General features: G+C 38.7%; 1 protein-coding gene and 1 long non-coding RNA gene across 6 annotated transcripts; one reads left to right on the forward strand and one right to left on the reverse strand.

Moving 5' to 3' along the window:
- Positions 1-64: 64 nt before the first annotated feature.
- On the reverse strand, positions 65-21298 carry LOC306987515 (uncharacterized protein). 5 transcript variants are annotated; one of them, XM_079591858.1, is made up of 6 exons: positions 21096-21298; positions 13200-13452; positions 12041-12096; positions 6215-6556; positions 930-956; positions 65-837 (listed from the first exon to the last, which is right to left on the reverse strand). In XM_079591858.1, the coding sequence occupies exons 4-6, from the start codon at positions 6486-6488 to the stop codon at positions 647-649; spliced, it is 492 nt and encodes a 163-aa protein (XP_079447984.1). In that variant the 5' UTR covers positions 6489-6556; positions 12041-12096; positions 13200-13452; positions 21096-21298; the 3' UTR covers positions 65-646. The 5 variants fall into 5 exon arrangements, with proteins under 5 accessions (XP_079447984.1, XP_079447983.1, XP_079447981.1 ...); XM_079591857.1 differs by lacking the exon at positions 12041-12096; XM_079591855.1 differs by lacking the exons at positions 12041-12096; positions 13200-13452.
- Positions 15300-21288, forward strand: LOC306987519. The gene is made up of 3 exons (XR_013795189.1): positions 15300-15501; positions 15638-17607; positions 19334-21288. It is a non-coding gene; the product is annotated as an uncharacterized lncRNA (long non-coding RNA).
- Positions 21299-22027: the final 729 nt, after the last annotated feature.

The raw sequence follows: 22027 nt of genomic DNA on the forward strand, positions 1-22027 counted from the left end.
GCAGATCTGACAGTCTTTAAACAGTGTTAAGGAGGTTTAGCATTAGTAATGATAACGTGTTTAACGTAAGAAAATGCCCAAACACATCAACATTCGTAGTTTTACATCTGTTTATTTGATCAAAACACATTTCTGTTGACATTTTAAACATGCTTTATGTGCCTTTAAACAGTTTGTAGGCCGTATTTATTTTCTCAAACTCAGCTTATGTGTGCTCATCAGTCTAGATAAATATATAATGCCTAAAGATGCTGTCTAATGATATTCAAGCAAGTTTGCAGATCTTTTTTGAGCTTATTCTTTACATGTAAAAACTGCACACTGCTTGAACTTAAGCTTGGATATTGTTTATACATGTTGAATTAATAAATATTTCATTAAAGGTAATGGCACAGTGCGTTCATATTGAACTAAATATCATTGACACACAAATGAACCACAAAAATGTTTTAATAATCACCATCAACTATTAATGATTGCTTTCACTGGTGCTGAAAAAGGCAAGATTTGCCACATCTTCTCAGGTTCTCTAAACTGTCAGTGAAATCTTGTGAACGGATGAAGTCTTCTGAAACACAGCGGTGTGTGTTAATGTGTGTTTCCTTACAGTGACGCTGATTTGACTGGCAGTGCAGAGCTCAGATTGTCAAATTAAGCACATTTTAGCTGATTTTTGATTCATCAGAGCTTCTTGTTTTGCTGCTTTCCATCCTTTCTGCTGTCCACGATGGTAAAAGATTCCTCCTGTGACGACTGTAGTCAGAAGAAACACAAACACAGCCAGTCCAACACACACGAACATCAACACACGCTCCGTCACCGTCACCGTCACCTCGTCTACAGAGACAGAAGAGTTACTCACATTCATACAAAACCAGACAGTGTCAGAAGTAGTGCTGGATTTACACAAACAATCAATTAGATGTTACCTGGGGTGTCCACTTTTCTTGGCAGTTCTGTTTAAGAAAGACAAATGTCCCTTTATTAAAATCACAGAAGTCAGTTTAATGGTGTTTCTGAAAGTCTTAAAGTTTTTAACAGATGTTTATAGTGCACAAAACAAATTTACACAATATATTATTAGGATTGTAGCGACCTCCTCATGTCAGGATTCGATACACCTCGATACTGAACTCACGATACCATATTATTGCGATACTCCAAGACAGATTATAAAAGGTTTACAAAAAATGCTAATTTTTATATTAAATTGTGTGTGTAAAAGGACTTGTGCTGGAAACCCAAAGCACAGGACAATAGAGACACCAGAATAACAATATTCATGATTCTGAAGATGAAAATACTGAATTATTGTAGATGAATATGCTTGATCTCTGTCACTGACTCGATATATTTAAAATAATGTTGTCCATGGTTTACTGGTAACATCAGACATTTGGCATTATCAGGACACACACATATTCCCCCATTGCATTATTATACATTATATTCAACATAGTAGTTTAATGAAGAACTGACACTAAAACTCTGTAAACTTGAATAAACAGACATTTTCATTTTGGATGAACTGTACACAATATATATTGTCACTATCCACGATATTTATGCATTTTTGTATTGCGATATATTGTGACACGATATATTTTTACACCCCTACAAACGATCCAGTTCAAAAGTTTCTTAATACTTTGTTTTGCTTAATGCTTTGAATCGATCAATGAAAGCTGCCAAGTTCCCAATCGATCCGGTTCGGGGAAAACTCAGGACCACTATCGTCAAATACGATTGACAGTTAGCATACAGTTTGTATTGGCGGTCTGGTTCTGGTTAGCCTAGCATGGATAAGAGCACCAATAGCCGTCCTCAGGCGAAACACAACAGAACCATCATGAATGTATTGCAGATATCATTAATTCAAGATTATAATGTACAGCATAATTCGAGAATTTATTCTTATTCAAGGGGAATCACAATGCCGATCCTGACTGGACTAGTGATGTCACTTAGTAAAGAAAGACTACACGCCTGCGCACATATGTATTCAAACGCATATCTATAGACTAAACACATAATACGCACAGATGCACGTTTTTGAAGTTTACACAGAGATTATAACGTTTTTCAAAAAATATCAACGCTTGCTCTTGGAACCTGTTGTTATGGCAAGATTTTATGTTTTATTGACTTGTTTTATTTTTCATTGACTTTTAGTAGATTGCAAAGGAATGTCATGTGTTTTGCCATTTGCAGTACGGTGTGAGAACAGGGAACTGCTCTCAGGTTTATGTGTTTATGTAGCTGTGGAGGCAGAAGGGGGAGACACTCCAGAAAACAGACAAACATGACCTCTGACCCCGGTGTCAGAAGGCCATTTGGTGCAGGGGGGCTTAGTGGGCCAACTAGTGACGTAAACTAGATATGGTTCCTTTGTCTATGGAAAACTACTGGGAGGAAGGCTCTGGGGGAAGACGACCTTGGAAGAGCTAGGATAAAAGGTGGTTCAGTCTGTCTGGGGGTGTCACTCTTCTGCACAGGGTAACAACTGTGTATTAGACTGCTCCTATTCTTGCAAGAATAAATACTTCTCTTTTATAGTTTGACTCTGAGTGTCTCTTACGCAGTGATGTTTGTTTGATGAATTTTTGCCACAACACTGCAAGGTTAGCGTTCTCGATCACCAAACACTGTTGTTGAGCGAATGAACAGCCAGAACAGTTAAAACAGTGTCGTTGTGTAAGCGGCTAATAACTAATGATATTTGCAATGGAAGTGAATTAATCTAACAATCTCTGTTACTGTAATCTCCTATTATCACTGTAAAGCTGCTTTGAAACATCTATATTGTTAAAGCGCTGTATAAATGAAGGGTTGACTTGACGAGAGGTGGAGCTGGGGAGGGAGGAGGGTAATGAGCTCCTGAGAAACGTGAAAGCTAATGATACTGAAGGAGCTTATATATTAATACAGTGATAGATTTCGTATTCCTATAGAGGATCAGCTGCTGCGAGCTTGACTAACGTGAGCTGCCAGAACTGATGCTACGCATGATTTCTCTGAATGTTGAAGTCTTTATTGAATAACGCAGTGAAAGCCATAGCAGAGCAGGAATCTGTGCGTGTCAATTAGCTGAGCAGTGGCAACGGCACAAACCAATCACGACGCAGTGTATCTGCGCAAACCAATCGGTGGGCAGCTCACCAGAATGGGAGGAGCATCCGTCTATAAAACGGCGCTTTCGAGGAGCTAAGCGTCTTTTTCACACTGAAGCGCTAAGCACTCAATGTTTTTTACCGGTCGCCGAGAGTTGAAGAATATTCAACTTTGGGTACAACGCAGCGCTCATCACTGTCACTTTTACCCAGCCATCCAATCACAGTGAAGGAGGGGCGGGGCTAAAACCACACCGACCAACAGCCACATTCTGCTTGTACAACGTCAATAGCTGACAACAACAAGCACAATAACGGAACAAAATCAATTAAAACAAGAGCCAGAGCAAATACATTTAATATAGAAACAACATGGAAACAAACTATCTGTGGAAAGAGATACTAGTAACACTTCTGCGGATATTCTGTATCATAGCTAAGAGTCTCAACTGAAGAAAATAAAGAAAGGGCGTGGCCACTTGAGTGACAGGTGGATTGCCGCTGATGTCACTACTAGCTGTTTGTCTGCTGTGTGTTAGTGTCACGTCTCCTCCGCTAATCCGCCTCGCGGCCCATTTGCATTTATCCGGGAGTGACGCGCTAACAAGATGGCGACGGCCACTTTGGGCTTCAAAAATGCTCTTCAGAAACATACGGGTGACGTCACAAACACTACATCGTTATTTTTAGCTGCCTCACCAATTTCTCTTGAGGAAAGAAGGGAATGATTTGGCACCCCATCCTGAGTTATATATTGTATGTTATATGTTGCTGAATTATTAACCTGAGAACCCAGATATGGCCCCACAACGGGGACTTATGGACTCCCCATAATCAATTATATTATATTTACACACATGTATATATTTCTTAAATACATACATGTATGCAAAGGTAGAAAATAACAAAGTACATTTACTTGAGTACACTTTTTGAGTATCTGTACTTAAGTATTATTTTTCTGGAAACTTATGACATTAACTTCTCTGTATTTGAAAGACAAATATCGTACTTTTCACTCCAATACATTTCTTTCAAGGTCCTGGAAAGTTGTTATGTAGCAGCTTTGTAAGTCAGTGGATGATTTTTTTCTTCTTCTTTCTGTAGACAGCGTATCTGTATACGCCCTAGTAAGGTAACGTGAAGTTCAATGATTTCCCAGCATTTTTTAAACACTAATTAGTTGATAGGTTGAATAAAGACTGCTAAGGCACAAGTAAAGCTCAACAATGACGTTAGTTAACAAGCACAAACATATTCGGTCTAATAATGTTGCCTGAAGTCCTTTCAGATATATGGTTTAGCTGAATCTTATCAATTAAACACAATGTAGAAATCTTTCATTTCTAGTATGATATTGACTTTGAAAAGAGCTTTGTAACTTTTAAACAAGCATTAGAGTTCAAGATAGTCGTATGGTAGCAGGGCTCCAGAATTAATAAACTGGTTTCTGTTATAAACCATAGATATCAGATCAAACGTCACTGATGTGGAAACCAGAAGTGCCATGAATGAACTAGTTGTAGAAGGCTTTAAGTCCACAAATCAGCAACATTCACTATGGATTTAATGTTGTACCCCTAACTAACAGTAACTATGGTATTGTGAGAGAAATATTCAAACGCTTACAAGCACTACAAATCTTTTTCCAGCACTTCAAAACTATAATATCATATTTAAATGTTATTTTTAAAGTGGTGACCAAAACATTTTTTGTTCATCCTTCAAAGATTGTCCCCATTTATAGAACTAAAAGTTTCAAGATGTAGGAAAACTCACAAAAATATGAAATTACCATTGTAAACAGTTGGTAGCTTCAGAGGACGCTTATCACTCCCTAATATCTATTTTTTCACTTGTTTTGCTTTTGAATTAATATTAAGACATTATGAACGATGATCCTTAAAGTTAACTTGTATTACTTGTAACGGAGTAATATTTCACCAGTAGTGTCTTTACATTCACTCAAATTATGGAGTTGTGTACCTCTGTATGAATGTGTGTGTATTTGTATATACATACACAGTACACACACATACAATGGGCCTCATTCATGAAACATTCGTAAATATACGAGTAAATATGTGAGTGATTTGCGCGTAAAGAGACCTTCCCGAAAACTCTTCTCCTGATTCACAAATACTTCGTAAACGTCAGATGTGATAGTGAAACGTGTGTGTGTGTGTTATGAATTCCAATCAGTCGTAAATGGGACGCGCGTGCACGCTCATTCTCAATTACCATAAATCCCGCCCATTAAATCCGACTGACAACTATATATGGGCATCATATTATGACACCAAGCTAAGGATTTCAACATGTCTTCTCAAAAGCGAATGAAAAAGAACAATTTCTCAGATGCAGAATTTTATTATCAGAAGTTCATTAAAAACGCCACATTTTATTTTCAAGCGTAGCCTACAGTGGCGTATCAGGTCCTAAAAAAAGGAAGCTGGGCAGATATTACAGACGCAGTTACTGGAGTTTCATCTGTTAATCGAACAGTCCCAGAAGTGAAAAGAAAATGGTTCGACATGAAGCGACTGCAAAAAACGAATTAGTTCACTTCGAAAAAATATAGCCCAGCCCTATTGAAAGCAATTAATTATTTTATTAAAGTGTACTGTTTGCAGATGCTATTACTGGCTCTCATAATAAAAGTAAAAAGAAAAACCATATGTATTGCTATATATAGGCTAATAATATTTTTTCAAAATGCTGTGTAAATATGTACCCGATTAGGGTGAATTAAAATGCAGCCTTATTAATGAGCAAAACGTTCGGAAGTTAAACGCACTATTTACACGTGGCTGGGAGCAGGTGTAGATTTCTTTCGTACCAACTAACATTTGGAAAATACGAACATTTTAATGAATCCGAAAATTTACGCCAGAACCACTTTACACACGATTTACACAAGAATTCGTTCTGCTCGTGTTTCATGAATGAGACCCATTGTGTGTGTGTGTGTGTATTAAGGATATAAACTACTTCTACCCATGTGCCGCTCTCAATAACAAATAGCTATATCCCAAACCTTGAGTGGCTCATCTTACCCCCTCCCTTCTACATTGAACATTTTGAGAAAAACTGAAATTTGGTACCTTCAATCTCCAGTCTGATGGGTTTGTCGAAGTGCATCTCTGGAGTGTCAGACTTTATTCCATTGAAATAAAGTCCTGAATCTGACGCTGTTACTCCAGAAATAGTTAAAGAGACTCCGGTGACCCAACTGTCCGCTGTCATTTTCATGCGAGTTCGGTTCTGATTGTAAGTGGTCAGAAGTCTTCTCCCGGTTTTGTCCTTCTCCGCAGAAATCAGCAGAACGAGTTCTTCAGATCTGAGAAGATACCAGGAGACTTCATCTCTGTTCCTCATGCTGCAGTTCAGAATGATGTTTTCTCCCGTCTGAACTCTCAGAACAGAAGATCCTCCAGCTGACAAATCTGGAGAGATAGTTATAATAATTACTATATAGGTTTAAAATAATTACATTATGAAATGTATGAAAGTTTGATCATTTACCACTGGAAGAGGTTTGCATATTTAAAAACCAAATTACACAGAAGAAAATGACTTTTTCCATTTTGTCTCAACAGTTGCTAATAGTACAAAGACTGGAACAACAATGCTGTTTTCATTTCCTTTATAGCTTTTCTACGTGCTGATTTTTTCGGTTTTGGTTGTGATAACATTTTTGGGAAATGGCATCATACAACATGCTTTTTCCAAGTAAAGTTCTCCTCACATGAGGTTTATATCAGTTTTGTTTAGTTAGCAAACCTGCAATGTGCATGTCAAGAAATTTCCCAAGCAAAGCAGTTCCCTTTCGAAAGGGAAGTCGCACTGCGTCAATGACACTATTGGGGAATGCCCTCCACGTGAACCGGTGTCTGAAAAACTATCCAATCACGGCAATCGAATTTGACCGACAACATCCTATGACGTCACTACTAGTGCGACCCGAAAGTATAAAAATGGCGCCTGGAGACCATGTCACTCTTTTCGTCTTCAGGGACTGTTTTGTATGATTTACAATCAACTGAAAAAGGTAAGAATTATGGCAAGTGAAAAACAACATTTCAAGAAGTGTGGTGATCCGTGTCCCAGGTTTCTGACACCAGACGACACACATGATCAGCTCTTGAGGGATCTGACTGTGCAGAATGTGAGAGTTTTCCGCTTAGAAAACTCTGCTCTCATCTTCTAACCCAAGAAAGCAGGAGATGGCTAGCCATATCACCCTGTAGCCCAAGACTGGTTGCCCACTGAAGCTAAAGGCAAGTTCACACTACAGGATTTTAAAACGTCGGGCTGAACTGTGCGGTTCACACTACATGACTTGCTCTCTGTGAAATCAGGAGTGTTCAAGTTGTTGAGCTGTTCACACCACACGACACAACGTGATTGATCCGCAACAGGAGGTAACGCACTACACGAGTAGACAACAACTCTGTCACCCAACGATTATATCTTGTCTACAAACCACGTTTTGTCATGAAAAATCACGCGATAAAACGAACCGGAAATGACGCAATACCACTACCCAGCGAATAAGAACACAAGTACACAACACGCGAGTCTTTGTTTGAATATGGACGTCAGACAGAAATTAGTGCTGCAAACTGTTTGCGCGATGATTTGCTCTGAAAAAACAAACAAACAAAAAAACGCATATTTTCCATAGACAGTATATAAACAGTATTTTCCCGGTGACCTCAACCCATGCCTTGCTCTGATTGGTTGTAGCTCATGACATCCCATGTGGTTGAGTCGTGCGACAGCTCCGGATATCTAGCATGCTAGATATTTTTCTGGGCTCGGCGACGCGTCTGCGAGCGTCTTTGATGCGTTGTTGGCTCTTTCATACTAACAGATTGGCGAGCATTCATCGGCCGCTAATCCCCCGCGATTTGCACGCGATAACAACCCGACCTGGCTGTCGGCGAGCTCAACGATTTGCAAATCGGGCTTAAAATCCTGTAGTGTGAACTAGGCATAAGCAGGGCTGAGTCTGGTTAGTACCTGGATGGGAGACTCCTGGGAAATCCAGGTTGCTGCTGGAGGAGGTGTTAGTGAGACCAGTAGGGGGCGCTCACCCTGTGGTGTGTGTGGGTCCTAACGCCCCAGTGTAGTGACGGGGACACTATACTGACAAACAGCACCGTCCTTCGGATGAGACGTTAAACCGAGGTCCTGACTCTCTGTGGAGTCCTTCGAAAAAGAGTAGGGGTGTAACCCCGCCATCCTGGACAAATTTGCGCCTTGGCCTCTGTCCATCATGGCCTCCTCATCATCCCCATATACTGATTGGCTTCATCACGGTCTCTCCTCCACCAGTAAGCTGGTGTGTGTGGTGGGCGTTCTGGCGCAATATGGCTGCCGTCGCATCATCCAGGTGGAGCTGCATATTGGTGGTGGTTGAGGAGATTCCCCCTTTCATGTAAAGCGATTTGAGTACCCAGAAAAGCGCTATATAAATGTAATGAATTATTATGGCTGATGAGGGTGAAGAAGAGGTACAACCTGAACTCTCACAGCCTCCCTGCTCCGCGTATGATGAGCTGTTGGGTGTTGTGGAGCGCATGAAGGAAGGAGCCGTTCGCGGCAGGCTGGATGAGCGGTTCCTTCCTGACCATAACTTCCCAGCTGTGTGAGCATGGATATGTGTCGATGCCCCCAATTGACCGTTCGCAAAGACCCGCCCCCTTTAGTTACTGTCGCTATGTCCAACAAGCTACGCTGCTCTCACGACACACACCATGTTCTCACGCAGAGAAAAACACATCACGGAGCAGAGAGGACACTGACAGACAGGACAGACCAGCTTACTTTTAATATGAAACAAAGTCTCACCTTTCAAATTTGTTATTTTTAAATTCAATAAATTCCGCTTTGTCTCTCTTTAATGTATATTTGTTAAGGAGACTGAGATCCTTTGGGGTATGTCATCTACAACTTAAGACCTTCTATGACTCTGTAGTCTCATCTGTGATCTTGTACTACTACTCGGTCACATGATGGGGAGGGGGGCTGTTGGAAAAGGAGAAGATTAAGTTAAATAAACTTATAAAGAAGGCAGGTTCTGTTGTGGGGATTGTTTACACACCCTAGAGGAGATCGTGCAGGACAGAATGATTGGGAAATAGTTTTTTATGATGAATCATGATTGTCATCCCCTTAATGAAACAGTTCGAGCTCTTGTGAGTACTCACAGCTCAAGATTAATTCATCTCCGCTGTTACAAGGAGCGTTTTAGAAAGTATTTTTTTTCCAACCGCAATTAGATTGCACAACCAGCATTATACAAGATGACAGACTATATAAAGAGTAAAGAATCATAATGCCTTGCGAAATTGATTCTGGAGAATAAGTCTTGTTGCTGTTGTGAATGGTGTTAAAGTTGTCATTTTATTGTTGTGCTGCCGTGACATGTAAATTTCCCCCTGGAGATTAATAAAGTTTAACATCATCATCATCAATAGGGGCTTTTGCAACGGATAGTACTAGGAACTTAGTTATAGGAACTAGCCACCAGGGTGGTTCCCCTGGGAACGTTTTCCTGGTTGCATTCCCACCGTCAGTAAGAACTCTGAAGTGACGTAAGACAAGCTTGTTGATGTGAACGCTGAGAACGCCTGAGCCTTAAAACACAATGCTCACATTCTCATTGCTCATTATTTTACGATCTGTCTAACAGTCCTGTCGAATACTTCATTAGAAAGAACTCTTATCTTATACATAGAAAGAAGACAGTAATGAAAAGTTATTAGCGTATGCCGTGTGGTTGATATCCAGTGTTGCTGAGCAGAAATACATAATCATCAAGCGTAGCGTCAGTTCTGGCAGGTCACGTTAGTCAAGCTCGCATAGGGTTGCCACCCGTCCCTTAAAATACGGAATCATCCCGTATTTACAAGTAAGATGATGCGTCCCGTATCAAATCAATAAGGGACGCGATTTGTCCCGTATTTTACATTAGGCCCACATATAGTTGAATAAAAACATAAGGATTTTGCAGTATGGATAATACTAATAGCAAATATAAAATATAAATATAAAATATAAACCCTAACCCCAAATGAAGTTTGCTGAAATAAATAAAAAATTATATTTGTCCAAATAATGTGAGACTTTGCACGGTTGACAACACTTTCTAGATCTACAAAAAAATGTAAATCAATTTGAATAATATCTGTTTTTTATGTTAGTGTGGGGGGAAAAAGTCACACTTGTGTTGTTTCATCAAAATGTCATTTTGAAACAACATAATAGTTTTTTTTTAGGATTTATAGTTTTAGGAGGATTTATTATATATTTTTTAATAAAAAAAAAAAAAGAAGTAAAATTCACTTTATAAAAGACCCACATTTCTAACGTTCATGGATATGGATAATTTGTCCCTTATTTTGCCACACTGAAGGTGGCAACCCTAAGCTCGCATCCACGTCTACCTATAGGAATACGATGTCTATCACTGTATACATATATAAGCTCCTTCAGTATTATCAGCAGCTATCGTGTTTCTCAGGAGCGAATTACCCTCCTCCCTCCCCAGCTCCACCTCTCGCCAGTCAGGATTTGGCATTCCCCTTGAATCAGAATAAATTCTCTAATTATGTTGTACATTACAATCTTGAATTAATGATATCTGCAATACATTGATGTTGGTTCTGTTCTGTTTCCCTTAAGGGGGGTTATTAGTGCTCTTATCCATGCTAGGCTAACCAGAACAGAACCATACCGCCAATTTAAACTGTATGCTAATTGTCAGTGGCGGCGCTAGAGGTGGGCTAAGGGGGCTTAAGCCCCGAATGTTTTGTCAAAAGCCCCGAATCTTTTAGATTTTTTAAAATAACTTCAACTTTGTTTCATTTCCTCTCAGTCTTTCCGACTGGAGCGGCAAAATATGAAACAAAAGCTCTATTACCGTGCGTGGTGACGGACGGTAATGCATCGCGCATCACTCAGCTTGTTTGCCAACTGCCAATAAAAACGAACAAAGAATATAAATCTTCTTCTTCGTCGTTGTCATCAGGGGCTTGCGGGCTATTGTATGTTACACCGGCGTCTTAGCGAGCTTACTGGCTAACCGGCTGAAGTTAATATGGACATAAAGTTTTTTATATGGAACACAAACAGTAAACCTCACCGGCCAAAGAGACTCTCTCCGAGAGAAATTCAGAAGCAGCGTCGGACGAACCGCGGACAAGTGTATGCTGCGTTCACACCAAACGCGAATAGAGCGTCTGGCGCGAGTGATTTCAATGTGAAGACGCGTTTACGCGCGTATGGAGGTCCTGCGGCGCGAATGAGGCGTTTACTTAGCGCGGCGCAGCGAATTCACCTCATTCGCGCATCCAGTTTTTTATTTTATTTTTTTGAGTAGGCCTAACTATCATCATTTTCCCAGATAGTGTATAGATTTTTAGCCTTTCTATTATCTCAAACAGTCTGAAAAATAGTGCATTTAGCTGACGTAAATGGGAAAAAAATCCCCAAATTTACATCGTCTGGCTCTGCCCCTGCTAATTGTCAATCATAATTGACGAGAGTAGTCCTGACAGAAATGTTTCTCTTGGTCCCCTCAAAGTTGCGTTGGATTTTCTCCTCAGCGTAAAGGTTAAGAGGCTCATCTATCACTGTTTTACATGTTCGTAGAGTTCGTTCGTGGAGTAAATATATAGACTATAATCTGTGTGTTTACACAGCCTTTTTAAAAATGGCGGGTGCTGGTGTTTCGCATTCGTTCGGCCAATCAGCTAACACTAACGTCACGGACAGTTAATATACTGTAGTGCTGGTTTAGATCGACTCTGAGGTAGGAGTAAATTAGTTTCCTCCAAAAGGAGTTCCTAGAACTAAAATCGTTCATAGTTCCTGCGGTGCGAACGCGACAAAATCCGGAAACTTCCGGTAACTGCACCGACCTGACGCTTCTCCATGGTGGCGATTATTTTCTCTGGCACCTGGACCGTCGTGGTACCTGAAATTGAATTATAAACTTTTGAGGAGCTTTCATGAACATTTGTAAGTGTTTATATACCTAGTAGTGTTGTCAAAAGTACCGACTTTGGTACGAATTTTAGGCAAAATGGCTTTGAGCGCTGTTGAGCAGAATCATAAACTCCTCTGATTGGCCATTGTGTTCACGCGCTCATCGAATATGTCTGTGATTGGTTACAATGATCAACGCACGGGAGCGTTTGAGAGTGTTTTGAAAGTTTGAAAGCATAAGCAGGACCGGTCCGCTAATAGACGCCCGTTTTCAAACGCCCCCGTGTGTATCTGTGTAAGCGCTCGCTGAAGAGCGTCATTGATGTATATTTACAACATGTTTATAAAGCGCTGATCATTGTAGCCAATCACAGACATATCAGATGAGAGTGCGTGAACACAACGGCCAATCAGAGGAGTTTATGACTCTGCTCAACAGCGCTCAAAGCATCACATTTTTAAAATGTCAGTATCGACGCGGTACAGAAGTCGGTACTTTAGTTTTGATGTGCGTGTATTGTTAGGGTTTGTATATTTATTCACCTCATAGTTTTATAATCTGTATATATTCATCTGTATATATTCATCTGTATAGGCTACAGTAGCCTATGTATTTATGATCAAGGTCTATAGTTTATGTAAGGGTTAATGCCCTTCGAGGTGTCCATTGTCAGGTTTTAATGGACGACGGCGAGGTGTGAACCGGCCGACGCGCAGCGGAGGACGGTTGCCTCCGCCGAAGTCCATTAAAACCTGACAATGGACACCTCGAAGGGCATTAACCCGCTTATACCATGGTCACTTGCCAAATAACACATTTTTAAAACATTAGTTTATATTTTAATTAGTTTTACAATCGAAATCTAAAGTTACAAGTTACAAACAATAACTTGGTTTCCTTGGTTACGCCTGACAGTTTATTTAGGTGTCCTCTATCACTTTTTAACAGACACCCTGCAGCCAATCAGAATCGAGTATTCACCCAGACCATGGTATAATAAATTTGATATAACAATAGATTTGTCCCATGTATTTTAAACCACTGAATCATTGTAACTTTTTTTTTTAGTTTTAATGAATTGTAAACTTTACCCGTTTCATCCATGTTCCAAATGTCCTTTGCTTCAAATAGTAGCAAGAAGTTGTAAAAAAAAAAAGGACACGTTTGTTTTGTTGAAGCTGGTGGAACTGCTGGTGGCTTGAGGTCTGTGAATAGATAATGTGTTGTTTCGTTCAATGAAGGAGGAGAGCCAGTTCTTTCCCCACCATCTTGGTGGCGTCCCGACCGTCCACCCGGATATTTACAGCCATATCTGCTGGATAACTCATATGCAAATCTGCACACCTAAAACAGTAATCAAAAAATAATAAATAAATAAAAAGGTTAGAGGAAGATTGTTTATGACTTGATTAGGATAAAATAAGACTTTACTGATCCTGCACTGGTGATTTTTACACATTGCAGCCGCTTTACAGACAGTGCCAATAAAAATTTAAATTAGAATAAAAATGAAAATGAAAAACTATGAATATACAAATCTCGGTCTAGTCTTCTCCCAACTGTTCTCTGCCCTCCTCTTGCGGTATCAGAGCACAGGGACATGAATACATTATAAAATAATAATAAAAAAAAGGTTAGAGGGAGATTGTTTATGACATGATTAGGATAAAATAAGATCCTGCACTGCATATTTTTACATGTTGCAGCAGCTTTACAGACAGTGGAAAAATTAAATGTAATGTCAATAAAAATGTAAATTAAACATCTATTTAAATAATATACAAATCTCCGTCTAGTCTTCTCCCTAAGACAGAAATGCCTTCTCATAAATGTCTGTCTGAATCAGACCTCTGTCTGTCTTTCTGACCCTCACTCGTGGCATATTCTGTGGGTATAATATGACATAAACATGTTTTAATAAATGCGGCAACACAGAGAAAGTCACCACATTAACAGCGTGACAAAAGTAACAAGTGTTTCTTTCGTCCCTCCTGACTGGGGAACACCTGACATTTAAACCTGATTCACTAGTATACTGAAATACTCTGCCAAGGTAAACTTTAAGATGTGCTCCACTTCCAGCACTAAATAATGTGTAGATTGACCATTACTGTAAGAAAGGAAAACCCCACCTTGTAATTGAAAAAAAAGTACAGCTTCAGTAAATCACTTTTAAAACCTCACCACGGAAATGATGAGGAAATCACGTGATATTTGGCAGCTGCTTAGTGATTGGCTGAAAGTATTACAATAGCTTGAAATGCAAATGTAGTCAGGGCCATGGGAAAATCTTTCTTCTAGGTTTTTCCCTACTTCCTCGCACCAGGGACTTTCGGAGGTGGACCTACATAGTTATAATTACGAGTAATTTCATTTAATTTATCATTTAGTAATATTACGAGATTTAAAACTATTAAGAATTGAAACAAATTTACACAGCAAGGAGAAAATAACTGTCTATGAAAGAGGAAAACTAAAAGAAAAAAAGTCTTGTTATATCAGTGCAACTGCAAGTAAAAGTTGTGAAGTTAGTTTAGTTGAAGGTATAGAGAGAATTGAACATTAATGTACTGTAGTCATTTTATAGCTTTATCTATTGATTCTAAAGCGTATTTATATTACCTTCATATATTTATTCCTTTAAACTGTGCGTGATAATAATTGATAAACTAAAATTGTTGTACTTGTGTGTACAACTAAAGATTGTACATGTGTGATTGATTAATAATTACATAAATAATATCTAATTCATACAAAATTATTATTCTAAATAAGCGTTACTAAAAGCCAGATGATTTTGTCCTTAATTTGGAGTAGAAACGGGTGGAGTGGCTTCATCGTATCACACGTGTGTCACTTTGCTCACAGCTGATTGGTCCAAGTTCGGTTTGTGATCTCTTACCTGGAACATCACCTGACCCGGACCAGGTTAGCCGTGGAGCGCGAGTTATGGCGATGAACACGCTAAAAGCCAAACCTCTTACATGGTGCCAAAAACCCAGGGTTAGCGCAAACTAAACTGAAACATTAGCCACCTAAACCGGCTGCATGGTATATTAGGCCCCAGGTCTTTTGCCAGTGTTTGTCGAATGTTTTGCCTTCATTTTTCCAATGGGAAATTCAATGTTGTCATGGTTTCGATGTTGTTTTTCCTTGAATTAAACATCTACCGGTATTTAATTTTTTTTCTTGAAGTGTATATTTCTAAAATAGCACCTCTTAGGCTATATTAATGCTTTGCCCTCCACTATTTGGTATGGTTATTACTTCATGGTATACAGTAGGCCCCTGATCAGAAGCTTCCATAAATATTTAGTCGTACATAGGATACGCTTCAACTAAGTTTAATGATGCAACGTAAAAAATATTTAGTAGGGCGTAAGTTGTATCTTAGTGCCCATTTACGCCAAAACTATAGGCTAAGTTGTAACTTGCGATCACTGGAGCTGTGCGAATATGGCAAGCCGTTTTAACTTTTATTAATTTCCAGGAAATTAATTGTTGATATCTGTAATTATATTTTCACTAGTGAAATGCCACCATAGGCTGCCATTCAAAATCAATTGTTGATATCAAGAATGGACATTTCAATTAGTGACATTTTAATTATTGATATCAAGAATTGATATTCTTACTAGTAGAAAGAACATTCTTGATATCAACAATTGCTACTAGTAACATTTTTCATTTTTGATATCTGAAAATGTATTTCTGATATCAATATTATTTTAGATATCTAAAATGGCTTTCTTACTAGTAACAATCACATTCATGATATCAGAAATGAACATTGTCACTAGTGACAATTGAATTATTGATATAAAAAATAAAGGTTTTTACTAGTAAGAATTGTATTTCTGATGTGAAATTGGAATTTCAACTAGTAAGAAATCAATTCTTGATATCAACAATTGATTTTGAAACCTTAAAAACTCTACACACAATTCCCAAAACAAGCTACGCCTCTCTCTCACACACACCATGTTCTCACACAGTGAAAAACACATCGCAGAGATGAGATGAGACAGACAGGACAGACCAGGTTACTTTTCGGTTACTTTTGATATTAAACATATTAAACAAAGTCTCACCTTTCAAATTTGGTAATTTTGTAAAGAAATTTAAACAATAAATAGCGTTTTGTGGCTCTTTAATGTGTGTGTCAGATCGCTGTGTCGCCTCAGTTAAAGCTGCTCGTGAACCGATCATCTCATAGTTCATTTATAGCATCAAATAAATATGAATGAACATCAGAAGGAATGTTGTTTTAACCACGGAAAGACGTCAGTACACTACGCTTCTCAAGTTCAAATCATGTGAGGAGTGTGTGTGACCAGGTGAATAAGTGTAGCATTTTGATTGGTTGTGTTTGGAAAAGGAAAGCAAGTCCCTTCCTGTTAGATTTGTGTGTTAGAGAATTGTGTGTAGTGTTTTGAAAAAAGTGTTTTATGCAATTGAAAACTGAGTCAAAGGCTGAGAAATAGCTTATGCTTTTGGAGATTTGGTGTGTAGTTTTGCACTTTGAGTTAGAGGTTTCAAAGATTTTGTGAAAGCAGTGGAAAAAACTGTAGCTAGTAAAAATGTAATTGCTGATATCAACAATTCATATCCTGGAAATTAATAAAAGTTCAAATGGCTTGCCATAGGGCGAAGTTTATTCCTGCTTCAAATGCTCCACCATCATCCCCATCCAAATGCTTTAAAAAAAAAAACAGTGTGACTTCAGACCTGTTGACTTATCATCTGTGGTCCTGAAGTAATTTGAGAGACTGGTGCTGGCCTACCTGAAGAACATCACTGGACTCCCTGCAGTTTGCATACAGAGCAAACTGGTCTGGATGATGCAGTCAACATTATAACATTATATCCTTCAACATCTGGACAAACCAGGGACTTGTGTGACGATCCTGTGTGTGGACCTCCTCAGTTCGGTTTTCAACACCATCGTCCCAACTCTCCTCTAGTCTAGACTACCCTTACGAAAAAGAAGTTTATTCAAGTGTGCTAATGCAAAAGAAGCTTCTTCTGTCACCCAAAGTCCTTGTCATAAGTGAAAGTGACGTGTTGCCATGGTGTCCCATTCTCGAAAATCGTGCTCTGGATTTTACCAAAAGGCTATTTTTGTGTGGCGTCCGGGAAGTGATACAGGTTTTGGTCTTGCTCAATGACAACTCAGTGCAGTGGCGGCTGGTGCTAAAAAAAAATTGCTAACAACAACAACTCGACCTGTAAGAAATCGAAAGGACATAAGTACTCGTTCATTAAATTTTCGACCTATAACCCATGTTGAACTTGCAAAACCTACAATCAAATCTGAGATTTCTCAACGGCAATCGGGTGAGAGAGACAAATTTAGCCGTCTAGCCCCATAGACTCCCATTCATTTTGCACTCGGGCGATCGCCCCCAGTGGAACTCAGGTGGAACTACAACCAAAAATTCGGTACAATAGGACTTAATAGGGAGTGGGCAGGCTCTCCGTAGACGGGCTCTGATGGAAGTCATTTTTAAGGGAGGTGACACTCGCTTACCTTGTAATTATAGGCCCATCAGTGTCCTACCTACAATATCAAAGGTTTTTGAAAAACTAGTGGCCAAACAAATTATTGATCATCTTAATAACAGTTCATTCCAACTACATCCGATGCAATTTGGTTTTAGGGCAAATCACTCAACAGAAACTGCAATATGTTACTTTACAGAAAAGGTAAAAGCATTAATGGATAAAGGTGGAGTGGTAGGGGCTGTATTTCTTGATTTACAGAAAGCATTTGATACTCTAAACCATAATAACCTTTTGCATAAACTGTATGATTTTAATTTTTCTATACATTTTGTAAACTTAATCAGATCTTATCTTTCTTCCCGTTCCCAATTAGTAAAAATTGATAATTTTAAATCAAATTTTTTAGGTCTAACAACTGGTGTTCCACAAGGGTCCATACTGGGCCCAATTCTTTTTAGCATGTATATTAATGATTTGCCCAAGCAGTGTGAACAATGTAATATCTTAATGTACGCTGACGATACAGTCATTTTTACACATGGTAAAAATGCAGAAGAGGTTGCAAAAAATTTGACAGACATCATGGTAAAAGTTACATCCTGGCTCAATCAGAGTTTTCTGAGGTTAAATGTGTCAAAAACAGTTTGTATGATCTTTTCTAAAGGACGTAGGCCCGATACAAAGCAGGACATTTTTATTTCAGGAGAAAGAATACAGGTTGTTTCAGAATGTAAATATCTAGGGGTACATCTAGACTCCTGTCTTGGTTTTAATACCCACATAAAAAAAGTTTGCAAAAAGATTAAATTTAACTTGGTTAATTTTAGGTTCATTAGAAATTGTTTATCAAATGAGGCAGCAAAGATATATTTCCATTCTATGATTCTTTCTCATGTCACATATTGTTTGACAAGCTGGTCAAATACTCATCTGAAAGTCCTAAAACCATTAGAATCACTATACAAACAAGCCCTTAAAATTTTAGATAAAAAACAATTCAGTTTTCATCATTGTCACATTTTAAATAAGTATAACTTGTTTAACTGGGAAAATCTAATACAATTTAAAAATGTCTGTTTAGTTTATAAGATTATGCATGGTTTGGCTCCTACTCCTCTGGCTGTTTTTATTCAATTTAAATCTATTGAAAACAGAATTACAAGAGGTGCAATTAGAGCGGATTGTATTATTCCACGTAGGAAAACCTCGTTTGGTCAAGCGGTTTTCTCATATAGAGCTTCACATCAGTGGAATATTGTTCCTCACTCAATTAGAGAGTGTTCATCACTTAACTCTTTTAAGCTTAATCTTAAGAAATGGCTTCTTCATAACCAACAATGTGAACATTAATGTTGCTCCCCTATTATTATTATTAATCTTATTATTAATTTTATTATAGACCTAATCAGTCATATTTAACTCATAACAATATATACTGTATATTTTTTATTGTGTGTGTATATATATAGTTTTTTTTATTATTATTGTATAATACGTTTAATTGTATTTTACAGAGATGTTTACAAGTTCCAGTTTTATGATTGTTGTAGTATATTGTTGTAATGTTTAACCCTTTCTTCTAGCTTAGAGCCTAATAACACCTGGCAAAGGGACTACCAATGAAAACTAGCCTTCGGGCTAATTTGGGTACATTTACATTTATGAATGTTAATTAATGTACACTGTCCCTTTTCTAAAAAAAAAAAAAAAAAAAAAAAAGTCTATGGGAACACTCAGGGGGATTAATCTCGGCCAGAGTGAAATCGCCCAAAAAGAGGCGGTACTCCACAGAACGAGACTTGACGCTGATTGCATTATATCCAGAGGCAGAACAAACAGTGACGGCTAGCGTAACTCTGCGGTTGAATGCGAATGTGATTGAAAAAGTCCCTTTCACATTTTGGTGGTATGTCGCCCAATCGCCCTAATGAAGAAACCGCCCCTCCCTCAGTGCTGGGAACTGACTCTCCCCCACCCCACCTACAGTTCCCAGCAGTGGCATAGGTTTGATTTTGAAATTGGTGGGGACGGGGACATATATTTTAAGGTTTGATCGAAATTATTGCTAGGGATATATCAGTGTCACTGGATATTGGTGGGGACACGTCCCTAGCGTCCCTACTAAATTCTACGCTCCTGGTTCCCAGTATACTGAGATCAGACAAACAACCATTCGCCCACAGTACAACAATGCCACAGTACTTGACACACACCAGCTATAGGTAGAGGGAGAGAGAGGGAGAGAAAGAGAGGGAGAGAAAGAGAAAGGTTTGAGTAGTACACTCCTACTCTGTACGAGAAGAGCAATGGGTTTTTTTATGTCTACAGAAAGTCATCTCATCTTCTAACATCCAAAGAACGGTCCTCAAATTACTCACTTATTATTCTACTTATATGCAACTTCTTTGCCAATCGTGTTCAAGATTTAAACCTCATTCAAGACTATCCTAATGCCATTCAAGTACAAAGCAGAGGTATTTATAAGACATAACACATACAGTGTTTCCTCTAGGATTTTTTCCCTATTTCCACCCATGGGTGATTTCCATTAATCAATTAATAATTTTGTACATCTATAGATACAGCTTATACGCAATGAAATGTATACGTAAATGTTTTCACTGACTATTGACCTTTACAGATGAATTGATGAGTTACAGTGATGCCATGTGAGCTGTGTGATCTGATGAAGCCTGAACATAAGACCCATGCAGAACTTTTACCATGTAAGTTTTCATATTTTTAAATATAATGCCAGCTTGTGATTTTTTTGTGTTCTTATAAGCCTACCCGAATAGTTTTGTCTTGTTTTTTGGGAAACTCAACCTGCTAGTGAGTTTGTGCTAGCCAAATAGGCAAGGTTGTTTTTTTTATATATAGTGGGGTTATTAATATAATTGTACAAATGTTTTAGCATGCATGATTACTTCGATTGTTTGGTAGTAGTAAAAATAACTTCTAAAACTTGTTGCTTGTGTATTATAATATATACATTTATAAAAAACAAAGTTTTGTTTCCTACAATGGATTGTAAATATTAACCTCATCCATCGCTCTTTTTGTTTTCTTTCTTATAAAACATCCCGTTACTATCTCGGTCTGAGAAACCATTTCAAACAATTAAGTCCGAATGAATAAAACTGAATCGCGATTAATTTCAGACCTTTTGCAAACCCGTTTGAGCGATTAGATATATCAAAAGGGTTAACGTTACTGGTTCGCGAATCCTCGACATCGCTGTTTCCACGAATCTTCTACCATGCTCTCCGACCGACACACACTCTCTCTCTTTCCTCAGACACTGTATGCTCTCGGACACACTCGCCCTAAAATGTTCTCTTTTTGGGAAGGACATGTGCGTAGCCTGTGTGCAGTCTAGCAGAAGAGTAGGAGACGGTTGCTCTCTCTCGCTTTAGTTGCACGCAAACTGACCTGTCAATCTGGCAAAGATAAAATCCTCCACATTTCATTTAATTCCCTACCGTATCGGAGAGAAATGCAGAGCACGTTGATCTGCAGTCGCGGGTCTTTCATGCAGAGAACTCCCATAACTATCCTACTAACGTTAACATGACTGTTCCTGAAAGTGTAAATCAGGAAATGTGTCTGCTGTTGTTGGTTGATTTTGGTTTCCGTAAGCGGAGCAAACATAATAGCCTATGTATTACAATGTTCAGACATGCGCGACTATGGCAAGCCGTTTTAGCTTTTATTCATTTCCAGGATATGAATTCTTGATATCAACAATTCAATTTTCACTAGCTAAAGGGTTAGTTCACCCAAAAATGAAAATAATGTCATTAATGACTTACCCTCATGTCGTTCTAAGCCCGTGAGACCTCCGTTCATCTTCGGGACACAGTTTAAGATATTTTAGATTTAGTCCGAGAGCGTTCTGTCCCTCCATTGAAAATGTATATACAGTATAACGTTACTGTCCATAAAGGTAATAAAGACATCATCACAGTAGTCCATGTGACATCAGTGGGTTAGTTAGAAGTTTTTGAAGCATCGAAAATACTTTTTGGTCCAAAAATAACACAAAATAAGACTTTATTCAGCATTGTATTCTCTCCCGGGTCTGTTGTGAATCTGCGTTCAGGACTCCGCAGTGACGCTGCTGACGTAAGACGCTGATGACGTGTTATCTGGTGCGCCCGAGCTTCGTTTACAGTCTGAGGGAGACGCACGCTATATTCAAGCTATTCTACATTGTTTGCGTGGATATCATTTTTTTAATAGTGAGTAAATGTGCATGTCGCGGATGAGACACTTTTACAGCGTGCGTTTCCCTCAGTCTATAAATGAAGCTCGGGCGCACCAGATAACACGTCATCAGCGTCTTACGCCATCAGCGTAACTGTGAAGGATTCACAACAGACCCGGGAGAGAATACAATGCTGAATAAAGTCTT

Source organism: Phoxinus phoxinus, assembly GCF_949152265.1.
Source record: "Phoxinus phoxinus genome assembly, chromosome: 19".
NCBI classification, from domain to species: Eukaryota; Metazoa; Chordata; class Actinopteri; order Cypriniformes; family Leuciscidae; genus Phoxinus; species Phoxinus phoxinus.